General features: G+C 51.7%; 1 protein-coding gene across 1 annotated transcript in view; it reads right to left on the bottom strand.

The window, feature by feature from the left end:
* Positions 1–10798, bottom strand: part of Tnfrsf1a (TNF receptor superfamily member 1A) — a 13231-nt gene extending 2433 nt beyond the window's left edge. Inside the window, exons 1-5 of the mRNA XM_004643589.2 lie at positions 10472–10798; positions 3606–3759; positions 3245–3373; positions 2668–2817; positions 2368–2446 (exon numbers count right to left, since the gene is read on the bottom strand). Of these exons, the coding sequence (XP_004643646.1) occupies positions 2368–2446; positions 2668–2817; positions 3245–3373; positions 3606–3759; positions 10472–10510 (551 nt within the window). The 5' untranslated portion in view covers positions 10511–10798. The remainder of the gene's footprint in view (positions 1–2367; positions 2447–2667; positions 2818–3244; positions 3374–3605; positions 3760–10471) is intronic.
* Between the last annotated feature and the right edge of the window lie 2589 nt (positions 10799–13387).

The following is a 13387-nucleotide window of genomic DNA, read 5'->3' as shown; positions in this document are numbered from 1 at the left end:
AATAATAAATAAAATAGTTTTGCTATCTCTTAATCTTATGGAATTTGACATATCTTGAGGATGAATGCAAAAGAATAAGCATAATCAGAGTCATAGTTTTAGAATTAAAGGAATCTTTTGTGTTTGTCTCATAGTGACCCAAGGTCTCACTATGTGGCTCAGTCTGACCTTGAACTCACTATATAGCCCAGGCTGGCGTTAAATTCACAGCAATCCCCCTGCCTCAGTCTCCCTAGTGCTGGCATTATAGGTACACACAACCATGCCCAGCGTAGAAGGGATTTTTTAAAAGCTGTGTTGAAAACAGTTAAAAGCAATCCAGATCACTGGGCTGGAGGTATAGCTTAGGTAGAGTGATAGCCTAGCACTCACAAGGTCCTCAAATCAATCCCCAACACAACCATAAAACCAAAAAGAAGTCAGGGTCACACTATAAGTTCCAGCCCATTCGATGGCTAACAGTCTGATTTAAGTGAGCCATTTCACCTCTAAGCCTACGTCCTATGGATCAAGCCCACCTCAGCCTTGAGGACTAAGATAATTATGCTTGAAATACTAACTGCTCAGGAAATGGTAACTGTTTTTGAGTTGCTACTTATCCTTGCTTTGCAGATGAGATTGTGGCACAGAGGGGTGCTATGGTTTAGACCTGGAATATCCTCCAAGGGCCCATGTGTTAGAGGCTTGGTTCCCAGCCTGTGGTGCTATTAGGAGGTGGTGAAACTTCTGAGAGGTGCAGCCTTATGAGAGGAAGTTCGGTGACCTGGGGTATGCGCTCTGGGATGTCAGGACCCTGGCCTCTTCTTTTATCTTTGCTTCCCACCCACCATAAGGTGAGCAGTTTGGTCCCACCCTGCACTCCCACCATGATGTGCTGCCTCACCAGAGCCCCAGAAAAATAGTTAAGCAACCATGGACTGAACCCTCAAAAATGGTGAACCTAAATCAATCTTTTCCTCCTTATAGATTAATTACCCCAGTTTTATCAAAGTAGCTGAAGGCTAACACAAGATGTTAAAGGGTTTTTTTCTCAAATGCTACAGCTAGTTATAGTGTCTGACTTGGGGGTGGGGTCTACTATGCATGTGAAAGCCCTCTGTGGAGCAGCACATCTTCCCCTGTGGGGGTGAACAGTGTGATAATTGCAGGGAAGTCCTCCCCAGAATCCAAAAGCAGAGAGGGGTGCTTCTGCCATCTCACAAGCTCATGGTGAAACCAGGTGGGATGAATATCAGAGCTCTTTCAAGAAGACATGAAACTTAGTGGAAAGCGTAGATAACAGACCTGTGTCAGACACTTTTCACAGTGCTGGGGAATCCAGCCCAGGCCTTCACACAGGCTAGGCAAATGCCCTACCACTGAGCTATACCCCGAGTGTCACTACTTTGTATGTAAGGAAAGTTAAGGCTCAGAGAGCTTAATAACTTGCCTAAAGTCACACAACCAGTAAGCAGCTAGTGTCGGGTTCAGACACAGGTCAGCTCACCTCTGAGAACCTTCTGCATTTCTTCTGTGTGAATATGGAAGAACAGGCTGTGTGGAGGCCTACTCAAGGGCTTGGGGGAGCACACTGCAGTGAGGCACAGTGATGAGCACCACCGCTGTTTGCATACCACACACACACACACACACACACACACACACACACGTGCACAGCACTGCCAACTAAGCCGGGATATATCACCAATTGTAAGGCCCAGTCTGACTTCACAGCCATGAAAGCATATAACTCCAAGTCTATAAACATTAGTAGAACTCACTGACCAAGGGTCCAAAAGCCTGAGGTGGAAACGTTCTTAATCTTAGGGATGAACTTCTACCCCCAAATGCTTTTCAAAACTTGAGGACAGGGGGCCTGCCCCTTAGCTCAGCACTTTAAGTGGCTGCTTCAACAAAGCGGTCAGGCTCAGGTTGCTGTGGTTCGATCCCCACAACTCAAGCCAGCCAAACCTGCCCTGAAGGCATTAGGAGCAAAAAAACTTGAGGACCATGTTGTGGGGAAAAGGGAAGGAAAGGACTAGCATCATTAAAAAAAAAATTTGTGGGGGGGACTTTTTTTTTTTTTTTTTTTTTTAATCTTTCAGTACTACAGATTAAGCCCAGGGCCTTCACAACTTGTCCTTTTTCATTTCAAGACGTCTTGCTAAGTCACTAATTTGCTCGGGCTAGGCTCCAATTTGCAATCTTCCTGCCTCAGCTTCCCAGGGTGCTGGGATTACAGCCTTGGGCCACCACTACACAGCCGGCTGGTGAGAGTCTGAGCACTCTGGGGATCTCCTTTGCCTTGCCACTAGCTCTCAGGTGTCACCTCTGCTCCTCAGGGCACCCCATGTCCCAGTCCCACGCCAGCAGCTGGCGGATACTCACTTGCTGCAGGAAACACACTTGCTCCCTTTTGGAAAGAAGCCTGTGTGGCAGGTGCACACTGTGTTCTGTCTCTTCTGACCTATGGGTAGAAGTGCCACACACTAAGCACATACACCCTGCACCCCAGGGCCAGAGGAGGGTAAAGGGGCAGGTTGGGGTGGCCAGATGGGCTGCTCCTCAGACCCACAGGCCATGGGAGCCTAGAGGAAGGAGAGGGAAAGGTGCAAAAGGTGGAGCCCTTCCTTCCCGGAGATGGGATGGCCTAGGTGGGGGGGCGTGGGCGTGGGTCTGCATACTCACAAGGGATAGCCACAGTGCCATTGAGGCAGAGGCTGCAGTCCGTGCACCGGAAATGTCTTTCACCAAAATAGTCCTGGAACTGGTTCTGCCTGCAGCCACATACAGTGTCCCGGTCCACTGTGCAAGGACTAAGCTCTATCTGGGACAGTTCTAGTGAGAAGAAAGTAGGTGTGAGTCCTTCAGTGCTTTTCCATATTAACTCTACTTCTCTTTTCCCTGCAGTACTGGGAGTTGAGCCCAGAGCGCCCCACCACTGAGCCACACCCCAGCCCTTTGTAGTTTTTATTTTGAGATAGGGCCTCACTGAGTCCCTCATCTTCCCATGCTGGCCTGGAGGTCACAGTCCTCCTGCATCAGTCTCCAAGTAGCTTGTACCACCGCTGCAGACTCCTGTATCTTGACATCCCTCAGCATGCATCTGTCCCTGTGAGTCATACTTAAACCGATGCACACACATCCTGCCTGCAGCACTAGCACCAATTTGCAGATCCCCCAGAGCACCTGGGAGCCTCTGCAGCCATGGTGCCAGGCCAGGACCATGCCTACCCCCAGAGCCTAGCGCTGCCCAGAGACTGACCTTCCCGACATTGGGAACAGCCTAAGCACTCCCGGTGGTAGTTCTCAGAGGAGGTGAAGGTGCCATTTCCACACTCCCTGCAGTCTGTGTCTAGGCCAGGGCCCAGACAGTCTTCGAACAAGTAGGTGCCTGTGAACAGTAGGGTGTCGGGGTTAGGCTGCTGTGGAGAACCCAAGCAAAGAGCCTTGTGCTGGGGAAACCAGCCAGGGCCACTTCCCTCAAGTCCCAAGGTGAAGGAAGGAGGGAGAAAGTCCCAGTGATGATGGGGGAGAAGCTCAGGGATAGGGACCTAAATCCCAGAATGCAAAGGAAAACTCCAAGCCCCACAGCTGGGGGAACTCATGTTACCACTTTCTCCTACCTTTGTGGCACTTGGTGCAGCAGATGGAATTATTTTTAGGGTGGTTGTATTTTCCCTGGGGACACAAATTATCCCTCTTCTCCCGATCCCCAGAGGGAGGGACCAGGCCAATGACACCTGATGAGTATATCCCCACCAACAGAGCCAGGAGCACCTGGGGGGAATCAAAGGAAAGAGAAGCCCATTAGGAGGCAGGCGTGGGGCGCTGGGTGGCAGCAACCCAACACCTCCCAGCCCCACTCCAGCTTCTTCCTTAACTTACACTGCTTAGCTTCTAATAGTCCTATGTGCTAATTCTTGGTACTTCAACCCAAGGGTAGTGGGCCCGAGGCCCAGCCTTGTTGCACCCTGACACTGCCCACTGCAGCCCAGTGCTGGATGCAGAACAGACATTCAAGGAACACTTAGTTGTGCTTGTTGCTCACGGTACTGAGGACGGAACCAGGGGTCTGGTGCATGCCAAACACACACTTAATTGTGAGATGCACTCCCAGTCCAAGGTCAGCAGTTTACTTCAATGATGGCCCTTTCTCCTGAGAGGCATCCCCAAAGATGGCAGAGGGCATTTCTCTAGCTGGTATAGGGTTTCCAGGGCATGTGTGTAATGACCATTCACAGTGGTGAACTGTTAGATTCTGTAAACTCTCTTGCATTATGTTCTACACTAGAAAGTACTTTTAAAAAGTCAAATGGGGGTGGAAGTGGTGTCTCCCTGGCCACCACTTCTGAGGAATTTCTTTATACATTTATGGCAAACCCAAATGGAATGGGAGTCAGAGCAAAGACTGAGGGGGTCGGGCATGGGGGAGGGGCAGACAAAGTTTGGGAGCCCCAGAAAGAACACAGGCAGGCCAGAGGTGGGCCAATGGCTCAGGAGCTGAGTGTGTGCTAGGAAGTCTGGTACCCTTTGCACAGAAACACTCTGGGAGGCAGGCTGTACAGCCTTGAGCCAAACCTCGGCAGCTGAAGGGCCTTCCAGTTCTTGCTTCAGTTTCTTTTTTTTTTTGGCAGAACCAGGGATTGAACTCAGACCCTTGTGCTAGCCAGGGAAGCGCTTATTCCACTGAGCCATCTCCCTGGCCCTCTGGCTTCAGTTTCTTTTTCTTTTTTTTTTTAAATTTATTTATTTATTTATTTGTGTGTGTGTATGTGTGTATGTGTGTGTGGCCAGCTCAGCCCACCAGGGGGCGGGGTTGGCTGGCATGTGGTGCTGGGGGATTGAACCGTGGTCCCTCTGCTTTGTTAAGCTTGTTCTAAGTAGGTGCTTTAGACCACTGAGCCATCTCACCAGCCCTGGCTTCAGTTTCAAGAAAACAAAAGCTAGGAGTCAGTATTTAGCTCCCACTTTCAGACTTGGCTCTTTGATCTCTCTTGGCTGGATCCTGCTTCTCCCTGGATCTTGCTTAGTTTTCCTCTCTTGTATGAGTCATTTCATGTAAAGATAGAGGTGTCCACCAAGAATGTCAAGCACTGGGGAGCAACAGACTTATCTGATCACAGAAACCCCAGCCCAGGAGAGGGATCCAGTTTCCAAAATGGCAGGTTCGTCACACCCTGCCATTTGCTGGGAGCCGCAGCAGCTGCAGGGGTCCGGAAGCCCAGGCCTCTGCCACAAACCTGGAATGCCACTTGCCACTCACAAAAGCCCACCAGCAGCCCCTGCAGCAAGGGTGGCCCCTCCACACAGGACAATGTCTTCCAGGGCAACAGGAAAGGCTGGTTATGGGAAAAGCTTCCCAATCTTAAATGAGTGGTTCCTTTCCCCGAAGAAGAGCTTGGCACACCTAAGATCATTAGCATTTGGAATGCCACCAGGGCACTGAGGGCAAAGCCAACAGGCAGACCCAGGTCAGGAGAAGAGCTGGCGCTCCAGTCAGGGCAGCCTTGGAGGTGAGGGGGAGCCTCCCAAGAGGGAGTTGGCAAGGGCTTGTCCCAAGCCACACACTCCTTTGCTCCTCCAGAACTTTGGGGGTTAAATCAGATCCGGGAAAGGGAAAACCTTTTCCCAGCAGCTCCGCCCCCGGTGACTCAAGCCAGAGGGAGGGGATCTAGAGGAGAGGAGAGGGAACTAGCAGCTTCCCCTGCTCCTCAAAGGTCGTGAGTCAGCAGAAGAAAGGGCCCAGCCAGCAAGTGGGGGCCCAGCCAGCAAGTGAGACCCCATCTGACCCCTCTCCCTCCTGTCCCCACTCAGAGAGCCCCTTTCCATCCCTTCCCCCTCAAAGGAGTCCAGCAATGGACCCCTGTCCCACTTTGCCCACAGATTTCGGGAAATGCCTCCCTCTCCTGCTCCATCCCAGAGGGAAGTCTCCCTCGACCCCTGGCTTCCTCATCAGGTCAGGAGCTGCCCCTCTGAGGATCGCTCAGATCTGCTCAGTTCTGCCCGCCCTCTGCATCCTTCCTTTGGACTTGGCCCCTCCCTGTTCCTTCTTCAGCAGATAAATCCATTCCCAATCCCTGGTCTCTCAAACCAACCCATGACACTCCCCAGTTCCAGCAGGAAGCAGAGCTAGGCTGCCCTCCCTCCCTGGGTTCACCACATTCCCACAGCCTGCTTGGGTCTGGGGAGTTGCATCAGGTTTGGGGGCTTCCCTGGGTCCAAGGACAATCCTTAGGAATTAGGGCCAGTTCTAAGGCCCCACAGCCAACTGATTGCACAGGAAAAATATAGAGTCTGGACATCTATTTCCAGGAATAAGGGAGCAGGCAAGAGTCGGACTAGTACTCCTCCAGACCCTCACTGCCCACAACAGGGCTCCCTGGCCAGCCTTCTCTGACCCCCACATTGCCAAGGTCCGCAGGCTCCCCACCAGTAAGCACTGTTTGTCAGCACCAGAATCCTGTCCTCAGCAGTCCCGTGCTGTGGTCAAGAGCAAAAAGCAGGAGTGAGTGCCGAGGGCCAACCCCAACTTGAGGGCTTCTCTCATCTGGTGCTAAGCAAGGGGCAGGAAGCAGGGGGTGTCTATGCAGAAAGCTGAGGGGGTGGCCCAGCACCTCTCCAACTCCCCTACAACTTCCGCCTAGGGAGGCTTTAAGCTAAAGTGTGACTTCCTGTGTAGGGTCTGCACAGTGGGGCAGACAAGCTGAGATGGACCCTGTGGTCTAACCCCGACCCAGCCACCTCCTTCAGAGACCCACTTGCTGTGCCCTTCCCCCGCAGCACTGAGTTCTTTAAATTAAAACGTGTTTGTTCCATTGCACATCACAACCTTGGGGGAGCCCAAAACAGCAGTCACTACTCCAAGGGCCCTGCTCAAGTCCCCCTCCTGCCCATGAGCCCCTCCACCAGTGGCTCATGGCTCCTCCACCAGAGCTCATCGAATACACTGCACTGGTGTTGAATAACGTGTGTCTACTTTGGGTTTTTATCATAATATGGTTATTTCAGATAAGTAGATAAGATCTCCCTGACAGACCACAAGCCCTGGGAGATCAGACATCAGAGAATGCATTGGTCAGACCCAATCTTACTGTCTTGCCTACTGAAAGCCAGGCCTGCAGAATGGGAAGGACACACAAAGTTGAGTTTATGATCTGATGTCTAGGTGAGGCCAGGGATGCCTTCAGGGGGAGGTGAGAGGCAGCAACCCCCATAGGAATACATTTATCTCCGAAGTTTCCAACCATGCCCCTCCTCCGCACAGGGCACATGCCCTCTCCTGAGACCACAGGCAAGTGAGCGCAGCCATTCCACCAGTACAGAGGAAGAGAAAGGTTGAGACCCCGTGCTCCAGGAAGCTGGACCTGCACTTCCACTGGGTTAGTCCTCAACACTTAGCGGGCCCAGAAATGAATTCATTCCTCTCCTTGTGTAGACAGAGGTCACACCTCTAATTTCCTGGCATCCACATCAAGACCTTTCCCACAGCTCATGGCCTTGGCCCTGGCCCTGCTGTCAGTCCATCTTGCCAGTCCTGGTGTGATCTCTGTCCTCTTGTGTGATATCTGTCCCTTGGTTGCCTCATACCTGGATTGTGTATTACTGCAACTGTCTCCCTTTTTCCTACCCCATTCCATACACTTTCATTTTTCTGTTTTGAGATAGGGTCTAACGATGGTGCCCATGCAGGTCTTAAACACCTGGGCCCAAACTGTTCTCCGGCCTCATCTTCCAAGTAGCTGGGATTACAGGCGCCTCCCCCAGCACCCTACATAGTTTCTCATCTGCAATCATGTTGCAGCTTGCGCACGGTGGAATGGGAATCCTCCTTCCACCTTCAGGCCTGGCTTCAAAAACATCTCCATGGGGTGTTGTTTTCCCCAGTGTGTGCACCCGAGAGTCCTCCCTACTGTATGACACAGTCCGGGCACAGAGTGGGCTTGGGGAATAACAAAGGAAGGAGGGAAAGAAGGAGAGAAGGAAGGAGGGTGGGAGGGAAAAGGAAGAGAATAAGGGCAGGGAAAGGAAAGGAAAGAATTCTTCCACCTGAATCCATACTTAAGAACACTCTTGCCCACTCACTGCAATGTTCCCATCCTCAATCCTTACTGGCCTTCACAATGGTCACCCCAGCTAAGGTGTTCAGCTCCTGTGCCCACCACTCCTCAACAAAATCCCCAATCTCCATTCCTCTACTATGCCCCAAACCAGTCTCCCAACTCTTCTTCCTCCTTCCTTTCTAGCCACCCAGTCACCTAGTGATTTCAGATGTTAGCTCCAAACCCACTTTTCTAGGGGGCTTCCCCCCCCTCACCCATCAGACCAATTCCTTGTTCTTTTGTTTACTCAACAAATGGTTCAGGGTCACAGTCCCTAGCCAGGCCAGCCCCACCTGGATGCTGGGGATGGCGAGGTGGGCAATGCCCTGCTCATGCTTTGAAGAGCTCCACTGTAAGCCCTGAGCCTGTGCAGGAGTGCCCTGACCCACAGAGAATGAAGGGCATCTGAGCCAGCTCCTGGGCCGAGATCCACTGTGCAAAACAAGGCAGCTGGACGACCGGTCCCCTCCCCTGTCTGGCCTCTCATGCTGAGGAACGGCACCTCACGAGCCATCAGCAGTCTCTTCTCCAAGTGTTCTTGAAATGCCTTTCACTGTAAGCCGTCTTGGATCGAACACAAACTCAGCTTACTTTGCCACATTCAGTCCTATCTTCACCGTCCCCTTGGCCCCCAGCACCTCCCACTCACACACCCCCTCTTCACACCATGCTCACATTGTTGAATGGTGAAATACCACTAAGTCCTCTGCAGACCTCACCTGTCCCCTGTCCCCCTGGCTCCAGTTGGCATCTGTCATAGGATGACAGCCCCACCTGGCTCTAGCAGTCCCCACCAGGTACCTTCATTTACTCTAAATTTCCCAGAGAATAAGTGCAACAAACACTCCTAAGGATATTGCTACAAAAGCAACGCATTTGCTGCATGTCTTCTCCCAGCTTTATCCTATCCTCCTACTAGACCCTAAACTAGAAAACAGGTTTCAATCACCACTATAATTCCAGCACTTGAAAGAGTTTAGCAAAACAGGCACTTAATGAACTAAATACATACATCAGATGTATTCATCTATTTAATCTTAAAACTCACACTAGGAGGTAGTAACCACTATGCCCATTTTAGAGATAAATTAAGGCATGAAGGAGTCACAGAACCTTGCTCCATTCGTGCAGCTATAATGTGAAGGAGTCAGGTGATCTACAACTAAAGAGAACAGAATTAAGAGGATCTGGAAGCTGAACAGTTGGGGAAGAGAAGGAAGTTTCTGGAAGGGGACAACAGGTAGGCCTGGGGGACAGGAGGGCAGAGGACAGAGCAAGACCACTGTAGAGGCAGGTGCTCTATGGGAGTCTAGAAATGTAGGACTAGAGCAGAGGGAGGAGGCTGGATAGAAAGAAGCTCAAAAGGCTCTCAGGACAGATAGGGAAGGAAGGGTTGGTGGGCAGGACAGATGTAAGACGCTGAGAAGAAAGCATGGCAGCCATTGTTCCTGGCCCAGAGATGGGCAGCATCCCGGGAGAGGCTGCCCATACAGGCAGCAAGTCCACCTGACTGGATGGATGAGGGCTCTGGGTATTTGAGCATGATTCCAGGACATGAGGAATGTCAAAGCACATTAAAACAAGCTGAGGTCAGAGAAAGGGACATTTTCCAGTGACGAAAACAACTTGCTACCAACTTCCCCAAATTGAACTATGGAGTAAGAAACCAAGAGATTGTTGTTTAGGTTTGGGGTGCGGAGAGGGCAGCTCTGGGATACTGACCAGGTAGAGGAGTTGGCAGTAACCTAGGCAGCATAATTAGTTCAACAGAGGCAACCTATATGGAAACCAGGGCCTGGGGTAGAAAAGCAACTCTCCTGTGGCCAAGGTCCTGTTCAACTGGCTGCCCTGCCCTAATTCCCATTCCACTCCCAGATACCCCATCACACAGCACCCCAAACCCACCCCACCAGCTTGTCCCCTTCCTGGACTTGGATTCCCCATTTCACAAGTCACGATCTGTGACAGCATTGCCCAGGCAGATTCCACAGGTCCCCACAGCCAGCACACTCCTGGGCCAGCCCAACCCAAGGGCCAGAACGGGTGGTCTACACGCTCAGCACGGGTGGTCTCCTGCTTCTCAGGCTCCTCTCCTTCCCCTGCCATCCACACCCCTACCCCACACAGGCCTATCACTGCGCCAGGGTCCCACACGAGGCCTGGCCAGGCCTGGACAAACTTCCTCGGCTGTCAGGGGCCAGAGCTTTCACTTTCTCCTCTTCAGACCGCTCAGGGAGGCTGCCTTCTGGGCTGGGTGACCGGGAAAGCTGCCTGCCAGGGCCCAAGTTTCGGCCTGGCAGGCCCAAGGGTGGCAGCAACAGCAGGCCAAAGCGGGACGTCTCCCCTTCCTGGGAAGGGCTCCCCCAGCCAGTCTCCCTCTCCCCTCTCACCAGTGGCAGCAGCAGGCCGGACTCAGTGGGGAGGCCCATATCCGGCCAGCAGGGCCTCTCACTCCCCCATTGGGGCTCGGGACAGCTGCGGTGGCAGTGGTGTCCAAAGTCTGCCCAGAAGGTCCCGGGAGCCACGGGCCTCGGGTGGGCCCGAAGGGGCAAGCAGCGTTGAGACCCGGGTGGAGGTCACCGCCCTAACCCAAGGTCCTCAAACCCCGAAGGCCAGAACTGGAGCCCATGTCTGAGAACTCCGAGAAAACTAAGGCGAGAGAGAGTGGGAGGGAAGGGAGAGCAGCGCGGGCGGTGTTGCAAGAGCACAGACAGGAAGAGCTGGGAGGAGGCTAAAGGAGGCTGGAGGAGGAGGAGGGAGGCGGAGGGGGAGGGGCGGAGGCCTTCAAGGCTTTGTGCAGCCGTTCGGCTGCGCCCCAGCTCCGGGGCCCTGCGCCTCCAACGCCCAAATCCCACCGCTCCTCTGAACACCAGGGGGCGGGAGCCCTTCCCCAATCACCCCGACCCTGGCCTTTCCTGAATGGAGAGCGATTTGAACATCTAGAGTTCTGGAGTCAAATTTACTGTGTTCCCGTTCGGAATTGTCCATTTTTTAGCTGGGTGAGCTCAAACATACAGTCCCACCTCTCTGAGCCCATTTTTCCATTTGTGGAATGAAAATAGACTCTCTCATCTGGGTTTCTGGAGGATTTACTGGTACAGAGGAGTGGCTGTCACACGGGTAAGAGCAGGACTCAGTGTCCCTTAGCCGTCCTTCCTGTACCTAAGCATTCTCCACGCAGTCCACCCACCCATCCTCAGCCTAAGCCCATATCTAGTTTTCTGCCCTGACTGGGATCTTGATCTTCAGCCCCTTCCTCTGGCTCTATCTGGCACATGCTGGTTCCTGGATGGCATCCTGAGACTGCCACCAATCTTGGAACATCAGGTAATCCTCTCCAGCCTCATTTATTAAGTGGGGGAACAAGTGTCTGCCCACCTACATGGGGAAAGCGATGCCGAAGATCAGTGAGACCACACCTGTGAAGGCACCTTGAGTATGTGGATATCTCTGCAGTTGTTGCCAGAATACCCTAGCACCCTTTCCGCAAGTATTCAGGTGCCTTCGTGGGAACTGACCCTACAGTTACTTTACTATAACCCTCTGGCTTTAGAGAGGCCCAGAGACACCCAGCATGTTGGCAGGCAGAGCCACCAGAGAAGCCCCAATTTCTAGTTCCCAGTCCGTCCCTCTGTGAGAGACACCCAGCCATTTTTCTCTCTGTCTCTTGAAGCCAGGCCTCTATGGGCATCTGTGGCTTCTCTGTTTGAGCAACTTTTCTCCCAAGGGAATTCTACAATACAGGCACAACATTCACTCAGCGACCACCCTATACTCAGCCCAAACTCATCTTTCATAGGCTAAGGCTGTGAGAAAAGCAGAGAGACTTAGCAGAGCAAGGTCCTAAGGCGTTGTGACTTGGAACCAGAGCTCCTTGTCCCTTCTCCCATTAATCCACAACTGACCTCCAGCCCCAAGCCCACTCCTGGCTTTCTTGGTCTTCCCTCTGTGATTCCCAGCCACCCCTCTCCCCACTGGTAGGTCAGTAGGTCTGAGTCATGAGTAATGGGGTAACTGGTCCTGGGGGCTGACTTCAGTCCGGCCCATCCAGCAGCTTCTGACATCATGGGGGTCTGGGAACTGGACTCACAAAAGGAGGGACTCATTACAGGAAAGCCTTGAGTTGGGGAGGAGTGGACCCCCAGAGAGAGCTCTGGAAGAAGCAGGATCATTAGAATAAAGTTTAAGGGTCAGACTAACCAGTGTGTCCTGTAAAGAAGCTGGGAGAACCTCAGGCTTCCCATCTAAAAACAGAGAGGCCTAAGGTATAACTCAGGGGCAGAGCCCTTACCTACCAAGCACTAGGCTTTGGCTTCCATCGCCAGCACTAGATAGATAGATGGATAGATAGATCAATAGATAGTGCCTCTCACAGAGCTGGTCTGATAAAGGCACATAAAATATTCAGCAAGTGTTTGCCATACATTAAGCATTCTATAAGCACTAGCAATATTAGTAGTTCATACTAATAACAACTAATACTAATAATAATATTTCATACTAATAATAACATACTAATAATAACATTTCATACTTATAACAACATTTTTAGGGGCTGGTGAGATGGCTCAGTGGTCTAAAGCACCTACTTAGAACAAGCTAAGCAAGGGACCGCGGTTCAATCCCCCAGCACCACATGCCAGCCAGCCCCGCCCCCTGGTGGGCTGAGCTGGCCACACACACACACACACAAAAATAAATTAAAAAAAAAAATTAAAAAAAAAAACATTTTTAGTGTTACAAAGACTTTAGAATAGTCTGTACAAGCTGCCAAAACCATTATGTACAGCCCAAGACAAAAGAATTTCTCTTCATGAGTTGAGATTAAGTGCTGATTTACTAAGTTTAAAGCTTTGACACAGGTAGTTTTTTGTTTGGAACTGGGGATTGAACTCAGGCCCTTGCGCTTGCTATACAAGCGCTTAGTCTACTGAGCTGTCTCCCTGGCAGTAGTATTAAATTGTTCAACAGAATTTTAAAAATAGAAGAGAAGATGGTGAGAAGTGGTTAGATCTAGGGGTGTGGAAAGCTAGCTCGCTTTGGGCTGGAGGGTATAGCTCATTGGTAGAGCATTTGGTGAAGACACCCAGACCCTGGGTTCAATACCTTATACCAAAACAACCCCCAAAACCTAGCTAGTTCCTTGAGGAGGCCGTAATCCCTCCAAGAGTAGAAAAAGTGATGAAGAAACAGAAGAGGGCCAGGTTAGAGGATGGTGGCACAGGGTCGGCTGCTGGGCTTGGAGAGCCAATGATGAAGAGCTTGCGAGCTGGGTGTGGTAGCAGAGGCCTGTAATCCCTGCTTCT

The sequence above is a fragment of the Octodon degus genome, unplaced genomic scaffold (genome assembly GCF_000260255.1).
Source record: "Octodon degus isolate 3935 unplaced genomic scaffold, OctDeg1.0 scaffold00178, whole genome shotgun sequence".
Classification (NCBI taxonomy): Eukaryota; Metazoa; Chordata; class Mammalia; order Rodentia; family Octodontidae; genus Octodon; species Octodon degus.
This window is presented reverse-complemented; position numbering and strand designations above follow the sequence as displayed.